Here is a 20,828-nt window from a genome sequence, read left to right as displayed (position 1 = left end):
CAAAAAGTAGAAACAACTCAAATGCCCATCAACTGATGAATGGATGAATAAAATGTTGTATATCCATAATGTAATGTCCTTTTTTAATGTAAGCATTTAATGCTCTATTTCCCTTTAAGCACTGCTGTAGCTGCATCCCATGAATTTTGATACCTTGTGCTTTCACTTTCATTTAATTCAACATACTTTTTTACTTCCCTTGTGATTTCCTCCTTGAACCATGAGTTATTTTAAAGTATTATTTAATTTCAAAATACTTTGGAGCATTTCCAAATATATCTCTGATTTCTAGTCTCATTCCATTATGATCCAAGCACATCTTTTATATGCTTTCAATTCTTTTAAATTCATTAAGGTTTTGTGGCCTAGAACACCATCTGTCTTGGCGAATATCCCATGTACAATGGAAAACATGTATTCTGTTTTTGGGTAGTCTTGTTTTATAAATGTCAACGAGGTCAAGTTGGTTGATAGTATTGTTTAAGACTTTCATATCCTTACTAATTTTCCATCTATTTGTTCAATCCATTACTGAGAGAGGAGTGCTGTGAAATTCAATCTTAATTGTGGGTTTGTCTATTTCCCCTTTCAGTTACAGCTGTATTTTTAATATATTTATTTACTTACTTTGGCTGCGCCAGGTCTTAGTTGCAGCATGTGGGATCTTTAGTTGCGGCATGCATGCAGGACCTAGTTCCCCGACCAGGGATCAAACCTGGGTCCCCTCCATTGGGAGTGCGGAGTCTCACCCACTGGACTACCAGGGAAGTCCTGTATCTACTTTTAACTCATGCATTTTAAAGCTCTGTTGTTAAATATACATATATTTAGGACTATTATATATCCTTGGAGAAGTGAACCCTTTATTATTATGTAATGTTCCTCTTTATCCTTGGTAATTTTCTCTGTTCTTAAGACTACTTTGCCTGATACTGATACTCTAGCTTTCTTTTGATTAGTGTTTGCATGATACATCATTTTATATCCTTTTACTTTTGTGTGTGTGTGGGGGGGGGGTACGCGGGCCTCTCACTGTTGTGGCCTCTCCCGTTGCGGAGCACAGGCTCAGCGGCCATGGCTCACGGGCCTAGCCGCTCCGTGGCATGTGGGATCTTCCCGGACCGGGGCACGAACCCGTGTCCCCTGCATCGGCAGGCGGACTCTCAACCACTGCGCCACCAGGGAAGCCCATATATCCTTTTACTTTTATAAAGTTTCTCATAGACAGCGTATACTAGGGTCTTGCATTTGCATCCAATCTGAAAATCTGTCTTATTATGTTTAGGCAATTTACATCTATCTCAGTTAGTATGTTTAGATGATTTTATAGTGAAAAGTATATGATTTTGTATGTTTAGACAGATGAAAATCTGTCTTAGTATGTTTAGATGACTTACATTTAACATAATTATCACTTAATGTGGTTGGAATAAAATCTATCATTTTGCTCACTGTTTCTATTTGTTTTGTCTACTCCCTTTTTCCTTCTGTTCCTGTGCTCATCTGGATTAACTAAATATATTTTTATGATTCCATTTTCTCTCTATTATTGTCTTATTACTTATAGTTTTCTTTACGGAGCTATATGTAATTGATAGATAACACCATATTAATTTTAGATGTATAACAATGATTTGATACATGTATATATTGTGAAAAGATTACCACAGTAAGTTCAGTTAATATAAATCACCTCACATAGTGATAATCTTTTTTCTTGTGATGAGAACCTACTCTCTTAGCAGCTTTCAACTATACAATACAGTACTGTTAACTACACTTTTTTTTTTTTTTTTTTTTTTTGCAGTATGCGGGCCTCTCACTGTTGTGGCCTCTCCCGTTGCGGAGCACAGGCTCCGGACGCGCAGGCCCAGCGGCCATGGCTCACGGGCCCAGCCGCTCCGCGGCATGTGGGATCTTCCCGGACCGGGGCACGAACCCGTGTCCCCTGCATCGGCAGGCGGACTCTCAACCACTGCGCCACCAGGGAAGCCCTACACTTTTTTTTTTAATGGTTTCAGTGGTTGTCCTAGGGTTTACAATACACATCTTTAGCTAACCACAGCCTAACTTCAAGTAAATTATACCAGATCATATGTAAAGATGTTATAATAGTATATTCCCTCCTGACCTTTGAGCTACTGTCATAAATTTTACTTTTACATATGCTCTAAACACAAATTCATGTCTAATATTTCTGCATTATAGTCAGCTGTCTTTCAGAGTGACTAAAAATTTTTAATTAAAAATTTTAATTAGACAAACATGAATTTTATATTTACTTTCATTTATTCCATTTACAGCACACTTACTTCCTTCTATAGATCCAAGTTTCTGTCTAGTATCACATACCCTCTGCCCTAAGAACTTCCTTAAGGGGTTTCTGATAATGCAGGTCTGATGACAGTGAATTCTCTCAGTTTCTGTGATACTGAGAGAATATTCCTCTGAGAGAGTATTTATCCTTCGTTTTTTTAAAGATTACTTTTGCTGGGTACAGAATTCTGTGTTGAAAACTTCTTCCCTTTTAGTGCTTTAAAGATGTCACTGCACTGTGTTTTGGTTTTGCACAGGGTCAAATGACAAGTCTGCTGTAATTCTTTTTTCCTCTGCAATGAGCTTTTTCCTCTGACTACTTCAATATTTTCTCTTCACCTTCAGTTTTTGGCAGTTTGAAAATGATATGCTTAGGTGTTTTTTCTGTCATTTGTTTCTTTTGGGGGATTATCTTGCCTCATGTTCTCTGAGCTTCCTAGACTCTGATTTGGTGTCTATCATTAATTTTACAAAATACTTAGCCATTATTTCTTCTCTCCTATTCTCTTTCTCTTCTCCTTCTGAGATTTTAATTATAAATTCAGACCATTTGATGTTATCTCACAGCTAATGGAGGCTCTGCTGTATTTCTTCACATTTGTCTCTCTGCATTTCAGTTTAATTTGTACTGGCCTATCTTACAGTTTACAGATTCTTTCCTTGGTTATGCCAAGTTGACTAATGAGCTTTCTTGTCTCTGTTACTGTGCTTTTCATTTCTAGAATTTTCATTTGATTTTCTTATAATGTCTATCTCGCTGATGAAATATCCTACCTGATCATGCATGCTGTCTGCCCTTTTCTACTGGAGGTCTTAACATATCAACCAGTGTTATTTTAAATTCCATGTCTGACAGTTCCAATACCTGTGTCCTAAGAATTTGGTTCTGTAAATTCCCTTGTCTCAGAAGTGCTTTGCTTTTCCTTGCTTCTTTCTATGCCTCAGAATTTTTTTGAAAGCAGGATATCCTCTGTAGGACAGCTGAGACTGAGGTAAATAGTTTTTGTGCTGGGAAATGGGCACGCCTTTCCTTCTGCTAGGCCTTCAGCGTGTGGAGGTAGAGGCATTCTATTGTCAGAATGTGAACTTGGTTTGGAATTTGTTGCTGCTATGGTTACCCACAATGCACCACAGGCTCCAAATGCCTCTAGCCATACCTTGTGTTTAGGGTAGAGACTGCTTTGCCAGAGGGTTTGTCCTCAGTGTCTGCTCAACCTGCTCTCTTAGGTCTTCCCTAGGCTGCTCCCTGGATGGTCTGTCAGCCTCCGTGCTCTTGCGACTCTCACGGAATTCCACTGCTCCCTGTAACTCCAAATCTGTCAGCCTGTATGGGGGTGGGTGGGAGTTCCCTGATATTCCGATTAAGCCTCAGCTTTACTTAGACAAGCCCTACGTTCCGAGGTGTCTGGGGGTGGCCTTCTCAGTGTTCCTGCCCTGCCCCCTCTGCCAAAGTTCCGGCCCCAGCATATATTCCTCCCTTCCCCCAGGTAGAGGGTTTTTCTTTCTTTTCTTCTCACAGGAGTTGAAGGCTTCTGTCTCATAGGAGACAGGGAGGAAGGAGAAGCCAGACGGGCTTCACGTCTTTCCTGAAGCGTCTCCTGCTCCCCTCCTTCAGACCTGCCCTATAATGCCAGTTCCCCCCACCCTGGCCGCCGCTTTGTAAGCAGCGAGGGCAGTCTGCGGAGAAGAGCCTGTGAGTGGGTGCGAACTCCCATGTGTCTGCGGCCCCCAGGGGCTCTATACTCGCTTGCTAGTCCACACTAAGCGTTTAGCAGGTCATTAAACATTTTAACTGAATTCTTCTGAGCAGTGTTCATGTTCCCTGTGCCGGGTAAACAAGTGTTGGCATCCCACCTTTTCTTGGAGGTGCCTGCCTTTCCCTCGATTTCAGGTTAGGTGGTTGCCCTGCAACCTCAGCTCTCTGATGGAGTCAAGAAAACTGCAACTTTGCAGCTGCCCAGGGTTTGTTGTTGCTGCAAGAGTGGGAACAGTGCTCTCTCCAGCTTTCTCTAAGTGAAAGCTACAAGCCCCCAACTATCTACTTCTTAGCCAAGCTTTGAGAACAATGAGACTAACATGGCTAGCTCTGTTCACATCAGGCACATATGAGAGAAAATAGCTTCAGGTCAAACTTCCACGTCAGCAACAAAAACATCCAATTCCAAAAAGGCACACAAAATTGTTTTAAAATGTACACCGTATCAGGGAATTTACATGTCAGATTTACATAGCTGCTGAAGGAATTATGTTACGCACAACAGTTCTGACATTTTAAATATGACGTTAAATTCTAAGTATCAACGTGTAAAAATTGTATTCACTATTTAGAATAAGTAATACATGATATAACTGTATAACAACTATACTGTGTACTTCTCTCTGTATGAAAAAAAGGAGAAAAAAATACATGTAAATAAAAACAGCTTTCACTCAGTGTTAAACTTCACTCAGTTCACTTTTTACCAAACCTCTGGGTGACCAGCATTGCAAAATTTCAGTTCCTTGAAGACTGAAACTACTTTCACTTTGTACCTGATGTGTACAGAGCTTATATACCTCTGGCCACTTATGACACAATGACACAATGACAGAGGCAATATGACAGGAATGGTCTGGAAAGCCAGTCTGTGTTACTGTACCACCAAAAAGAATACACAACACTATACATTTTCATAGTACAGTAGAATTGAAAGGACATTAAAACAAAATTTAACTACCTCCTTTTGCTAAAAGACACATCACTTGAGCTGTATTCAGAGGAAAATACCTGAATAAAAACTCTTCAATGTCTTTGTTTCAATGAAACATTTCTACTTTAATCCATGGCTTTCCTTAGCTCAATGCTGTTGCAGTATTTAAATAATACATCTATTGTGTAAATGTATTACAGCTGCATAAATAGTTATGAACACTGGAAGGCAGGGCCTAATTTTAGAAACAGGATCTCACAAGATCCCAAATTTAATTACTTGTTAATGTCTGTAGGGAGAGAAAATGCTCAGATTTTCTGACAGAAGTACAAACAGAAATAAACTGGTGTAAATTTTATAAAAATCACGACAAGAAAATACAAATTAAAATCAAGATAATCTGTATTTTCTGTGAGGCGGGCAAAGTCAACTAAAAACATCTAATGAGGGTAAAGAAATGGATACCTTCGCATATAAATTGGTCCCCAAAATTGGTGCAAACTTTAGGATGGGCATTAGGCAGGCTACTGAAATTTTTTTCAAACATGCCTTGTCTTTTGACCCACCAATTATACTTTAAGAAAGCTACAATAAGGAGATAACCAAGCAAGTGTACATATATTTATGTGCAAGGACTGAGCATTATTTATAATAGCATATAGCAAAAAAATAAAACAAACACTAACTTTCGCTTTGTGGAGCATAAGAAAAAGTGTTTTAAAGTATGTCCCTATCTGCAATACCACATAGCTATTAAAAAGTGACCTAAAACAGCATCAGGGCCCCAGGGGAGTAGCTACTGGGAGGAGTCCTAGATTCTAAGGATAAAGCTGAAATTGATGAAGCTTCCAGGCAGAAAAGAACACGTTACCGGCAATGGGGGGACAGTCAGATTGTCATCGGACTTCGTACAGGAACACCACCTAACAGTATGTCACCGCCACACATCAGCATTCCGACTGAACTGACTCCGCTTCTCTGCTACCTGTCTAACCAACTGCAAAACCACAGATCCACTGAGTTAATAACCAGATAGCGGAATAAAGTAACCAGATGAGTAAGAGTAAAACACCTAATATTTTGGTACTATTTTATATTTTTAATGTTACTAATAATAGCCAACCTGCTGATACTATTATTCTTACTATGTGCCAGGTTCCGTTCCAAGCTCTAAGCACTTTTATTTATATTAACTCATTTAACCCCCATAAGGGCCACTGAAGTACAGATACCACTGTTCCTATTTTATAGAGGAGGAATCTCAGACAGAGAGGGGTTAAGTATTACTAGGCAGTATCCTGCCTAAGCTAGTAAGGAGCAGAACCAAGACTTAAACCTACAGATCGACTACTCAGACCATCCTCTTGACCACTGCATTTATACCGCCTCTAATGAATAAGATTCTGATTTAAGAAAATAAATACCTCTGTGAAATAAAACACACACCTAGGTCCAACTACTCTGGGTTCACTTACCCATTTAATTCTTTTTAATTACTACACAAGAGACTTTCTCCTTACTTATGCTGTATCTCATTTTTGGACATTTGTTTCTATCACAGACAGAATGAAGGGTGAATCTTCAGTGTGACTGAAAGCTTGCCCACTCAACATTTCCTCTCTATAGCTAAGACTGCCACCTAGTGAGCTAAAACAAATAACTTGATCAGCGTAATTATTTTGAGAAATAAAATACAAAAAAAGACAGACAGGTGGACAGTGAGAAGACAAATGTTAAGATATGCATCTGTGGGCTTTCCTGGTGGTGCAGTGGTTAAGAATCCGCCTGCCAATGCAGAGGACACGGGTTCAAGCCCTGGTCCAGGAAGATCCCACATGCCGCGGAGCAACTAAGTCCATGTGCCACAACTACTGAGCCTGCGTGCCACAACTACTGAAGCCCGCGTGCCTAGAGCCCGTGCTCCGCAACAAGAGAAGCCACTTCAGTGAGAAGCCCATGCACCACAATGAAGAGTAGCCCCCGCTTGCCACAACCAGAGAAAGCCCGTGTGCAGCAACAAAGACCCAACACAGCCATCCATCCATCCATCGATCAATCAATCAATTAAAAAAAGATATGCATCTGTTTTCAATAGGTCTTCTCTGGAAACACATAATTTAAATCATTAACAAAAAACCTCTGTTTTTAAAATTAGTGATTTACGCAATACCGACACTTTCAACTAAAAGAACGGCGTCTTACCCCTGAGGTTCCTGTGGGTGGCTGTGACCCCCAGGGTCTCTACAGCACTGTATGAACACCACAGTGACATGTTGTATGACATGTTGTACCATATGTGTACCCATGTCATTCCACCCTCCACCTGGGCTCAAGGACAGAAATCTCATTCACTTTGCTATCCCTCATATCACTGAATGTGCTGAATGAAGGAACGCATGAAAAGGAGCTTGAAGACAACATATCGTAGTATTTCTGTTTTATAAACATAAACTGTACCTTTAATATAACTCTCAACCTGGGCAATTCTGCTCCCCAGGGAACTTCTGGTTATGTCTGGATACATTTTTGGGTGTCACACTGTGGGGAAAGGTATGCTAATGGCACCTAAAGCAGCAAAGGATGCTGCTAATCATCCCAAAATGCACTGTGACAACCCTGACACCAAAAAAATTATCCAGCTCCAAATATCAATACTGCCAAGGCTAAAAAACCCTGCATCCTCCCAACTATCTTTATTAGAAAGTATACAGGTTAATCATAAATACCAGTTTATAATAAACTGAGCCTAGAACCCAATTCTGTTTTATGTATATAAACAAAGTATTTTAATACACACTTGATTTTCTAAGAATATAAAGTGTATAATGTATATGAATACAGTATGATTAACCTTTGTAATCACAGAAAAGCTACACCTTTTATTTTTTAGAACTTTACCAAGAATTCTTTATCACTTAAGGAAAACACCAATTACAGTATATAAGTTGCCAATGAATCACACCTTCATTAGTTCACTTGTAGCTATCACATTCAATGGTAATTCTATATAAAAATGTGAACAGCTATTTCATTTATATTCCATTTATATCTGAGTATGTATAAATGTGCTTGAATTACAAATACTGAAATAAATTTTAAAAATATAAATCTGCACTTCTCTTTTTATGAATCCAGCATACACCCATACCAAACCCTGAGAAAGCACACAAAAAAAACAAAACAGCAAAAATCCTTAAATACATTAGTAAAAGGAACGCAGAAATACAGGCGCCAAAGAAGGGTTATTCTAGGACTAAAAGGATGGTTCAATATTGAGAAATCTAGTAATGTATTTCACCAATAGCAGTAAAGATCCTTAAAAGATGCAAAAATAATTTATTGTTTACCTTCCCAATATTTTCCTGATTTATATGGCTGTTTCATTAACATAAAAAATACATATACAGGGCTTCCCTGGTGGCGCAGTGGTTGCGAGTCCGCCTGCCGATGCAGGGGACGCGGGTTCGTGCCCCGGTCTGGGAAGATCCCACATGCCGCGGAGCGGCTGGGCCCGTGAGCCATGGCCGCTGAGCCTGCGCATCCGGAGCCTGTGCTCCGCAACGGGAGAGGCCACAGCAGTGAGAAGCCCGCGTACCGCAAAAAAAAAAAAAAAAAAAAAAAAAAAAAATACATATACATATATCCACCGTATCAGGTCTGTAAGGATATTTGCTGCAGCAATGTTAAGTGTTTAAAAATCCATGCATCAGAGACACCTATAAAACAGAATACTAAATAGCCACACAGGGGGACTTCCCCTGTGGTCCAGTGGGTAAGACTCTGCGGTCCCAATGCAGCGTGCCCAGGTTTGATCCCTGATCAGGGAATGAGATTCCCCAGGCATGCTGCAACTAAAGATCCCGCATGCTGCAACTAAGAAGTCCACATGCCACAACAAACATCCCGTGTGCCGCAACTAAGACCTGGCACAACCAAAATAAATAAATAAATAATATCCTAAAAATAAATAAATAAATAGCCACACAGCACCACTGAATACCTGTAGTATAGAGAAAGTAAACTAGAGAAATAAACACTAAACTATTTGCAGCACTTATTTCTAGATGTGTGGGATTTTACTAAAAAGCATATATGATTACTTTTATAGTCTGAGGGGCAAAAAGTGAAAATCCTCATTTTGTCTTTATAGCCCAGTAATGAGGAGATGGGAAGAGTTAAGCCTTGCGAAAGGCCATATAACATGGCAAATGAAAACAGGTAATACTAAGGAACAGAACTCTAGGTAAAAAATACACAAACAGGGGCTTCCCCGGTGGCGCAGTGGTTGAGAGTCTGCCTGCCAATGCAGGGGACACGGGTTCATGCCCCGGTCTGGGAGGATCCCACATGCCGCGGAGCGGCTGGGCCTGTGAGCCATGGCCGCTGAGCCTGCGCGTCCGGAGCCTGTGCTCCACAATGGGAGAGCGCACAGCAGTGAGAGGCCCACGTACCACAAAAAAATTTAAAAAAATAAAAAAATAAACAGGAAAACACTGACCAAAGTTAAAACAACAGTATCCACAGAAAGCACACACAAGGCACACAAAAATCACAATGGCTTAGTGTAAGGACTACTGTGAGGGTTACTGCTAAATCCAAGTGTACTCCTAAAATTTCTCCAATGAAATACCATCAAGAAATCCTACAGTTTCATGCTACTCTTACAGAGCTACTGCAATCTCTCTCCTATCAAACACTTGCCTCAATTTGAACATCTACTTCCAGAACAGATATGCTACACTATGCTGCCATCTAGAGAGCAGACTTAATACTAAAAATTCCCACTGAGAAGGTTTACGTTGTTGAAAGTGCCAAGATAAATGAAAGAGAAACTAAAAATAGTGATGTACTATATTGGGAAGTAGAAAAGAGAGATAGGTGTTGGAACCAGAGAGATGATAAAGAATAAGTCATTAGACGATGTTTCAAGTTAAAAAAAATACAGGAATAACAGTATAAGCATATTATTTAGCAAGATGGGAAAAACCACCAGAAGAATCTAAAATAAAACCAGTTAAGTTACTTGCCAGAAAAAAAAAGGGACTAGAATTAGAGAAGGGAAAAGCACATCTGCTGTTTATTGTAAGATCTTCCTTACTATTTGAACATGTGATACTTGTGATAAGTTTTTTTTTAATACTGTGAAAATTTTCTTCAAATGGATTAACTATGCTTAAGAATAAAGGAATCGGTTGTTTCTTTGTTTAAACTCAGAAGGACTTAAAGATCAAGTCCATCCATATGGTTTTTAAAAGGAAGAAATCAATTTGACAATTATAAAAGTTTACATAACACCAAAATTCCAAGTAAAAGAGACTCAGGCAATACAAACATTGCTCAGCCAAATCTTTCTTAAATGAGCACCTATCATTACAATGTACAGAAGGAACTGACTACTATCTTGTTTACATACAGGAAGCTTACCTTATTTATTAGAAATGGCATTATAGAAGAGCCGGAATACTTTGCAAATTTCATTTAATTAACAAACATTTATCGAGAACCAACTATGTATCAATACAAGGTATTCTTGATAAGGATTTTCACAAAAATACAATATTCTATTTCCTACAAAAAATCATGGTCATCTAAGTAACCTTAGGTTGACGAAACTACAGCACCACAAGCCTGATTATCTACAGCCAGATAACACATAAGAGAAAACCTTAGGGTTACTGTACAAATTACAAGTCATAATCAAGACAGGTTTGGGCTCTGTAGGGACAAGATTTGTAAATGCACTTCTTATACAAAATTACTCATTCAACAGAAACTCTTTCATTTAATGTCATTAAAAAAAGTCAATATGACTACCAGGTTGACACAGCAATAGTTTCACTGTTTGCAGTCTATACTACTATTGTACTCTATGTCCCTCTATATTTTTAGAATATTTTGCTGGGAGTTTGTATCACTTTTGAAATTTTATAACTAAAATGACATTCAATCCTTTTCTTGCCTTTTGATAAAACTTCAAAATTAATACAAATTTAGAGTAAAACATATTTGCTTACATGAGAATATCTACTTGTATAGAAAAGAAATTTCCTGTGACTAAACCCTTGTTTAATTACTATTTTACTTGAAAATATTGATGAAATATTTTAAACTAAAATCCAAAATATAAGTATCACACATTTAGTACAAGACAACATATAGCATAGCATACAACTCTAAAATTGCCAGAAAGAAAAATCTCCTTTCTTATCCAATTTGATAATCAAAAAATTCTAAGTTATTTAAGAGAATATCAGTCTCCACAAAAAGTTTATTCTTTTTCCCATCCTGAAACAAGCTTTCATATCAAGATATGAAGTAATATTTGTAAAACAACAGAAATAAAGAAATAAACTCCTGTTTGGTACAGCTGAGCTATGAGCATAAGAAATCATGAACTGCTATACTATGACTGTACCTAAAATCTTTCAAATTACACATTTCAAACTGCATTGTGAGAAACAATACATTAGACATAGAAGTTATTAGCGTTGAGATGATAATGCTACAAAAGCAGTATTATAAAATTTAAGTTATAATTGTATTATAAATATTATAAATTCTGTCACCCTAAATTTGTAACAGGTCTGCAAATTAAAGAAAGTATACAGAAAGGCTCACCTTCATCCACAGAAAACTGACAGCTCTTATCATTGAAGAAAAGAATTTTCTTCTTATCAGGACGGTTTACAAATAGTATCTGGTCCCCTAAAGCCTTAAAGATAAAGAAAAAATTTTCAGTTAACTCCAAATTACATCACCCAAGGAAAAAGAAAAAAAAATTTTTTTTTTTAAAACAACAAAGGACTCCCACTTCCTTTAACCCTCAGTATACCATTAGGGTCCACTAGACCAAATTTTAATTCTTGAGTTTCTTTCTTGAGTAGTTCTATTTTTAAGAATTGATATTTTGAGACTTTTATTCTTAGAGATCATCCAAAGTACATAAAGAAAAAAAAATTGTTTTAAATAGAAAAAAATTCAATCTATGTTGCAATTACAATTTGGGTCTACCGGACCCTTTCATTAATCTGTGAGAAAAACTGTGGAACCTCATTGTTCTTACTTTTCCTTTACCTTGAAATATTTTGTTACTCATCATTATCCATCTATCATTTCCAATTATGCTTTGAAAAGCTAGAACAGTAAGAAAATGGATGAATGATTAAATCACCTAAAAATGTGTGTGCAACTATGAGATAAATAGCCATCCTTCAGTTTTCTCACTGCACTGCCCAAAATACTGCATCATCTTTAAAGAAAATATAAAAGACTTGAGTAGTCTTTACTATCTTTTAGCTTTCACTGAGTACAGCTGACAATTAAAAAGTTTTCATTTTCTACTACTCTAGCAATGACAAGAAAATTGATATAAGATATTTCATTACTATTAATTAATGAGAACAAGAATGCAAAAAGCCTGATAGCAGTAATCTGGACTATAATGATGACGGTGAAATTCATCACAGAAATAAAGTCTCAATCTATGAACCTTTAGATGACAATAATCTCAGCCTTAGACATCAATGTGTGAACTACATGGACTTAACAGATATATAAAGAACATTCCATCCAAAAGCAATAGAATACACATTATTCTCAAGTACACACTTGACATTCTCCAGGATAGTTAATATGTTAAGCCACAAAACAAGTCTTAACAAATCACATCAAGCACCTTTTCTGACCACAATGGTATGTAAAACTAAAAATCAATTATAAGAAGATGGAAAATGCACAAATATGCAGAGATTAAGCAATATGCAGAAATTAAGCAATATGCTGCTAATCACTGGGTCAAAGAAGAAATTTAAACATACCTTGAAAAAAATGAAAATGGAAATACAACATACCAAAATTTATGAGGTTAAAAAAAAAAAAAAGCAATTCTAAGAGAAAGTTCATAGGTATAAATGCCTACATCGAAAAACAAGAAAAATATCAGATAACCTAAACTTACACCTCAAGGACCAGAAAAAGAACAAATGAAGCGTGAAGTTAGTAGAAGGAAGGAACTAACAAAGATTAGAGTGGAAATAAATTTAAATAGAGACTAAAAAGACAACAGAAAAGAGTAATGAAACTATGAGCTGGTTCTTTGAAAAGATAAACAAAATTGACAAACCTTTAGCTCAACTAACCAAGAAAAAAGGACAGAAAACTCAATTAAATCAGAAATGAAATGAGAGGCATTACAAATAATACCACAGAATACAAAGAATCATAAGAGACTACTATGAACGTACACCAACAAAACTGGACAACCTAGAGGAAATGGATGAATTTCTAGAAACATATAAGCTATCAAGACTGAATCATGAAGAAATAGGAATTCTGAACAGATCAGTTACTAATAAAGAAATTGAATAAGTAATCAAAAATCTCCGAACAAACAAAAGTCCAGGACCAGATAACTTCACTAGTGAACTCTACTGAACAAAGAAGAATATCAATCCTTCTCAAACTCATCCAAAAAACTGAAGCAGTTCATCAGACTCATTTTTCGAGGCCAGCATTACCCTGATACCAAAACCAGATAAAGTATGCTACAAGAAAAGAAAATTACAGGCCAATATCCCTGATGAACATAGATGCAAAAAATCCTCAACAAAATAGTCAACACACCAAATTCAACAATACATTAAAAGAATCACACACCACAATCAAGTGGGATTTATTCCAGGCATGCAAGGATGGTTCAATATCTGCAAATCAATCAATGTGATACAGCACATTAACAAAACGAAAGATAAAAATCATATGATCATTTCAGTAAATGCAGAAAAAGCATTTGGCAAAATTCAACATCCACTTATGATAACTCTCCACAATGCGGATACCAAGGTAACATACCTCAACATAATAAAGGCCATATATGACAAGCCCACAGCTTACATCAAATTCAACAGTGAAAGACTGAAAGCATTGCCTCTAAAATCAGGAACAAGACAAGGATGTCTACTCTGCCACTTTTACTCAACATAGTATTGGAGTCCTAACCAGAGCAATTAGGCAAGAAAAAGAAATAAAAGGCATACAAATTGGAAAGGAAGAAATAAAAATCTTACTTTCTGCAAACTGGATTTTATGTATCTCCCTAAAGGCTTCACCAAAAAACTATTAGAATAATGAATTCAGTAAAGTTGCAGGATACAAAAATCAATATAGGGGGCTTCCCTGGTGGCGCAGTGGTTGGGAGTCCGCCTGCCGATGCAGGGGACGTGGGTTCGTGCCCCGGTCCAGGAAGATCCCACATACCACGGAGCGGCTGGGCCCGTGAGCCATGGCTGCTGAGCCTGTGCGTCTGGAGCCTGTGCTCCACAACGGGAGAGGCCACAACAGTGGGAGGCCCGCGTACCGCAAAAAAAAAAAAAAAAAAAAAAAAAATCAATATACAAAAATTTTGAGTTTCTATGCACTAATAACTATCAGAAAGAGAAATTAACAATCCCTTTTACAATTGCATCAAAAAGAATAAGATACCTAGAAATAAATTTCACCAAGGAGATAAATAATGTCTACACTAAAAACTATAAGACAATGATGAAAGAAACTGAAGAAGACACAAAAAATGGAAAGATATTCTGTACTCATGGATTGGAAGAGATATTGTCAAAATGTCTATACTACCCAAAGCAAAATATAGATTCAATGCAATCCCTATCAAAATTCCAATGGCATTTTTCACAGAAATAGAACAATGCTAAAATTTATATGGAACCACAAAAGATCCTGTCAGCCAAAGCAATCTTGAAAAAGAACAAAGCTGAAAGCATCACACTGCCTATACTACAAAGGTATAGTAATTGAAACAGTATGGTACTGGCATAAAAACAGACACATAGATCAATGGGACAGAACAGAGAACCCAGAAATAAACCTATGCATATATGGTGAATTAATTTACGACAAAGGTGCTAAGAATATACAATAGGGAAAGGATAGTCTCTCAATAAATGGTGCTGGGAAAACTGGGCAACCACATGCAAAAGAATGAAACTGGACCATTATCTCACACCATATGCAAAAATTATTTCAAAATGGATTAAAGACCTGAATGTAAGACCTGAAACCATAAGACTCCTGTAAGAAAACACAGGCAATAAGCTCCTTGACATTCATCTTGGCACCGTTTCAGATTTGACATCAAAAGCAAAAGCAACAAAAGCAAAAATAAACAGGTGGGATCACATTATACTAAAAAGCTTCTGCACAGCAAAGGAAACATCAACAAAATGAAAAGGCAACCGACTAAGTGGGAGAAAATATTTACAAATCATATATCTGATATGGGGTTAACATCCAAAATATATAAAGAACTCATGGAACTCAACAGCAAAAAAACAAAAAACCCTACGCTATTAAAAATTGGGCAGAAGATTTGAATAGATGTTTTTCTGAAGAAGACACACAGATGGTCAGCAGGTACATGAAAAGATGCTCAACATCACTAATCATCAGGAAGATGCAAATGAAAACCACAACAAGATTATCACCTCACACCTGTCAGTATGGCTATTACCAAAAAGACAAGAAATGATGAGTCTTGGTGAGGATATGGAGAAAAGGGAACCCTAGTGCACTGTTGGTGTGAACGTAAACTGATGTAGGCACCTTGGAAAACAGTATGGAGGTTCCTCAAAAAATTAAAAATAAAACTACCATATGATTCAGCAATACCACTTCTGGGTTTGTTTTTTGTTTTGTTTTGTTTTTTGCAGTACGCGGGCCTCTCACTGTTGTGGCCTCTCCCGTTGCAGAGCACAGGCTCCGGACGCGCAGGCCCAGCGGCCATGGCTCATGGGCCCAGCCGCTCTGCGGCATGTGGGATCTTCCCGGACCGGGGCACGAACCTGTGTCCCCTGCATCGGCAGGCAGACTCTCAACCACTGCGCCACCAGGGAAGCCCACTACTGGGTATTTTTATCCAAAGAAAATGAAAACACGAACTTAAAAAGATATATGCACCACCTTGTTCAGTGCGGCATTATTTACATTAGCTAAGATATGGAAACAACCTAAGTGCCCAATGATGTATGAATGGATAAAGAAAATGTGTTATATATAAACAATGGAATATTACGCAGCTGTAAAAAAGAATGAAATCTTGCCATTTGCGACAACATGGATGGACCTTGAGGGCATTATGCTAAGTCAAGTAGGTCAGACTGAGAAAGACAAATACTGTATGATCTCACTTATATGTGAAATCTTAAAATATATATATATATATATATATATATATATATATATATGAGCTTACAGATACAGAGAACAGATTGGTGGTTCCAAGAGGCAGTGAGTGGGTCAAGGGGTGGGCAAAATGCAAGAAAGGGGTCAAAAGGTACAAACTTCCACTTGTAAAATAAGTCATAGAGATGTACTATACATTATGATGACTATAGTTAATAATACTGTATTGCATATTTGAAAGTTCCTAAGAGAGCAGATCTTAAAAGTTCTTATCACAAAATAAATTTTTTGATAACTATGTATGTGACACATTTAACCAGACTTACTATGATAATTTTTTACAATTAAAAAGAATTTTTAATTAAAAAAAACCCTTAGTTGATTCAATACACCATCTTAAAATTAAACCATATCACAAACAGAGTTATTAGAATTATTCTGGCAGTTAATTTAATTATTAGAAAACCCCCAAAAAACAACTACTGAGAGATGAATAATCTGGAACAGTCACTGGTTTTTCTCATTGTCTTGTTTTCTTGCTTTTGCACAGTCCTTTTTGTTTCTTGCTAGTACATTTCTTCAAAACACTATATGGTCAACAAAATGACAGTAAAAGTTATCTTCTATCTCCACCAAGAACTGAAGAAAAGGAAACAACACAGAAGGGATTTAACTTAATTAGGCCAAACTTCTCCCTTGAGGAATTACTTAGAACACATCTTCACATATTTAAAATGTGAGGATTTTTTAAAACTTGGGGTTTCGAACAATTTAGAAATAATACTTCTTGCAAATGACAGACTGTGTGCTTTTCATGACCCCTTTTCAGCTCTACTTCTTAAGGAAGAGAGCCATTAAAAACAGGGTAACAGGGACTTCCCTGGTGGTGCAGTGGTTAAGAATCTACTTGCCAACGCAGGGGACACAGGTTCGATCCCTGGTCCGAGAAGATCCCACATTCTGCAGAGCAACTAAGCCCGTGTGCCACAGCTACTGAGGCTGTGTTCTAAAGCCCACAAGCCACAACTACTGAGCCCACGTGCCACAACTACTGAAGCCTGCACACCTAGAGCCCATGCTCTGCAACAAGAGAAGCCACCACAATGAGAAGCCCACATACTGCATCGAAGAGTAGCCCCCACTCGCCGCAACTAGAGAAAGCCCACGTGCAGCAATGAAGACCCAACACAGCCAAAAAAAAAAAAAGAAAAAGAAAAAAAGTGGAAGCCAAATGTTAAAAAAAAAAATAGGGTGACAATGTGACTTTACATCACAAAATTATTTAAAATAGAAAAAGCAATTATCAGTTTACATTACTATTCTACTTTAGAATGTAATATAAAGCCTACCAAAGAGTAACAATACTGGCCTGTATCAAAATGGGAAAAAGAATGGAGCAGGAAATGTACCTAGCACTCCCAACTGTTAAGCTAGGATTCAGTAGTTCTACCTTTCACCATGCTATAATGTGCACCGTTTATCAACTTTGGTCACATATTATTTGCAATATTTGTGCAGGTTAAGTTTAGTCACTTAAGTGAAAATCTTAAAAAGGGTTCTTCATCTGGTAATGGGCAAGTAGCTCCTAAGGGACCAGCCCACCGGAAGAAAACTACTATACTAATCTCTGGACAAGACATTTTAAAAAGAATAGAGCTAAAAGAACAAAACAGATGTGTCGTATGCCATCCACCACAGAGAATACAAAGTTTGACGTTTGACTCTAGTCAAGACAAATGCCCACTTAAAAACAAAATAAACAAACAAAAACACTCTTTGGAGGAATATAACAGAATCCTGAGCCATATAATTCAGTGTTCAAGACTCAACAGAAATTAGGTATATGAAGAAAGAAAACATGACCCGTAATCAAGAGACAAAGTCTCAGAGCAGACCATCCCCAAGATGACCCAGCTCTTGAAATTAGAAGAGGAGAATTTTAAAGCAGCTACAAGAAATTACACACAGGATGTAATGTTAAAATATGCTTGTAATGAATGGAAAAAAAACAAAAAACAAAATCTCAGAAAAGAAACAGAAACCTAAGAAAGAATAAAAAGAAAAGTCTAGATGGAACTTCCCTGGTGGTCCAGTGGTTAAGACTCCGCACTCAATCCCTGGTCAGGGAACTAGATCCCACATGCCACAACTAAGACCCCGGCGCAGCCAAATAAATAAAGATTAAAAAAAAAAAAAAAGGGCCTCCCTGGTGGCGCAGTGGTTGAGAGTCCGCCTGCCGATGCAGGGGATACGGGTTCGTGCCCCGGTCTGGGAGGATCCCATATGCCGCGGAGCGGCTGGGCCCGTGAGCCATGGCTGCTGAGCCTGCGCATCCGGAGCCTGTGCTCCGCAACGGGAGAGGCCACAACAGTGAGAGGCCCGCATACCACAAAAAAAAAAAAAAAAAAAAAAAAAAAAAAAAAAAAAAAAAAAAAAAACCTCTCTTGAGGGGATTGTTAAAAAAAAAAAAAAGCAAGGTCTAGAACTGAAAATACAATCTATAAATAATTAACCAATTGGGCTTAATAACAAATTTGAGGTAAAAAAGTCAGTACAATTAACAACAGATCAATACAACAACAAAGTCCAAAAGCACGCGTGTGCACGCACACACACACAGCCTAAGGGACTTGTGGGACAATACCAAAAAGGCTAACGTGTGTAACTGAATTACCAAGAAGTAGAGAAAGAAGCAAGTTTTCTCCACAGGTAGCAAAAAGAATGAACCTGCTTACAGGTTAGCATCAATCGTTAGCAATTTTGAATAACAGAGACTCGCAGCTTTCCCAAGAGAGTTGAAAATTTAAACAGGAAATGTAAACTCTATCACTTTTACTGATAGCCCCTTTAGGAATTCGAAACAACCAAATTATAAATGTTCTTGTGTTTTAATGCCTCTGATTCCCTCAGGTTAGCAATGTGCACAAGGGTTGTTGAAGGAGTTCTTAAATACAAACATAACAACTTACAAGAAAAAGACTAATGTCTCTGAGGAAATCTTTCCAGAAATATTTTGAAGAATCAGTCATACACAACAACACAAAAGGGAGCTGTCAAAGTTCCACAAAAATGGTTATGCTCTGTCCTGCTCTACAGCACAAAACACAAATTTCAAATCTTTAATTGGCTCGTAACAACCCCAAGTATATAGGATGGAGGAAGTTTTAAAAATAACTTTTTTTTAAGTCATGATATTTTTTAAAACCAAAAGATATTATTATAATTCAAATTATATGAAGGCATAGAAAGAAAAGAGAGGTTATTACCTTGACAGCTTTCTGGGAATTGGGCAGTCCTTCCTCAATGTCTTCTAAAAGAATTCCTCCTAAGCCTCGCTGGTCATGCTTATCTAAAAGCCGAAGGAGGGCCTTCTTATCTTTCAAGTTGTACTTGGGCTTGAAGGCATACTTTCCATCTACTACTTCAATTTTGGGATTATTGACTAATGCCTGTAAGAGTGACACAATTTGGACATATTAACAAAAGGAAATACCATATATACATTATTTAGTTCTACCAATTATTAAAAAACCACAATACTCCTATTACAGTGGCAAACTAGAAGTATCCTGTGGATATCAAAAGATCTAAAATACCGGACATCCAGGATCCAAAACAACAGGCAGAGACCAGCATGGTGCTCATTTTTTATAAAAGAAACTGTTTATTATTTATATAGATTCTTTGGATGAGAAAGAAACCACTTTATTACAACTGCTTTGAAGAAGGCTGTACCCGTATTGTTTCGGAAGACAAAAGAGGTAAGGATCAATAAAACACCTATTAACATCACTAGACAAAGTGAAATGGGTACTGCCTACCCCACCCTCAATGTATAGTTTATCACATACCGGGATTATAATGTGAGAAACATTACCCTGGGATGAAAATACCAATAGTCAGTCTGCTCCACATGCTATCAAATGGCACTAGCCGCTGTGGAAGGAACTGAAAAGGACCAGACTAGTGCGTATAAGAAATTTACCTATAACGTTGTCAGCTGAGATTGAAACTGAGTAAGAATGCAGAAATTACTGAATATAATTATGTTTCTAGTCAGTCCTGTTGTATAGCTAGTATCAGAAGGAAAGCCCTTCAAGACAGAGCAACCCTATTAATTTTCTTCTACAGCTGCCAGCCTGATCCTGAAAGGATAAAGAGAAGAAACACAGAAAGAAGAAAGGAGGGAGAATAGAATAGTAATTAAAATAAACTTTACCTAATGTGGGTAGTCCATGAAATTTCAAGATTAGGTAAAGCATCAAAATTTAAATGTGGATTACCACTATTGGTATATCACTAATATAATGAGCTACAATGATACTAACTGGTTCATTTTACATTATTAAAATCAAGAACAATATATGCTCGATAAAATAAATTAAATTCTATTTTAGGAAGTTTACATTTGGTCTTTAGAATCAGCACTGGTCCTAGAAAGATGTCTTATTAAATTGTCATTTCATACTTAAACAGAAAAGAGACAAATATCTCAATTTTTAAAGTGCTACTCATTTCCAAATTAGCATGGTCACTGATGGCTGGGGATTCCTTTTCTTCCAATGTTGTGTGGAACATATATACAATGTTCATGATTATTTTTCCAAGTAATCTGCTAGAGGCAGTAACGTC

General features: G+C 37.4%; 1 protein-coding gene across 1 annotated transcript in view; it reads right to left on the bottom strand.

The window, feature by feature from the left end:
- The window catches only part of GTF2E2 (general transcription factor IIE subunit 2), a gene marked incomplete at its 5' end in the record, with an annotated part of 66,817 nt that overhangs the window by 20,119 nt on the left and 25,870 nt on the right, over positions 1 to 20,828 (bottom strand). Inside the window, 2 exons of the mRNA XM_079726471.1 lie at positions 11,625 to 11,718; positions 19,463 to 19,645. Of these exons, the coding sequence (XP_079582597.1) occupies positions 11,625 to 11,718; positions 19,463 to 19,645 (277 nt within the window). The remainder of the gene's footprint in view (positions 1 to 11,624; positions 11,719 to 19,462; positions 19,646 to 20,828) is intronic.

Source organism: Hyperoodon ampullatus (genome assembly GCF_949752795.1).
Source record: "Hyperoodon ampullatus genome assembly, chromosome: 20".
Taxonomy (NCBI): Eukaryota; Metazoa; Chordata; class Mammalia; order Artiodactyla; family Ziphiidae; genus Hyperoodon; species Hyperoodon ampullatus.
Note: the sequence above shows the minus strand (reverse complement) of the source record. Positions and strands in the feature narration are given on the sequence as shown.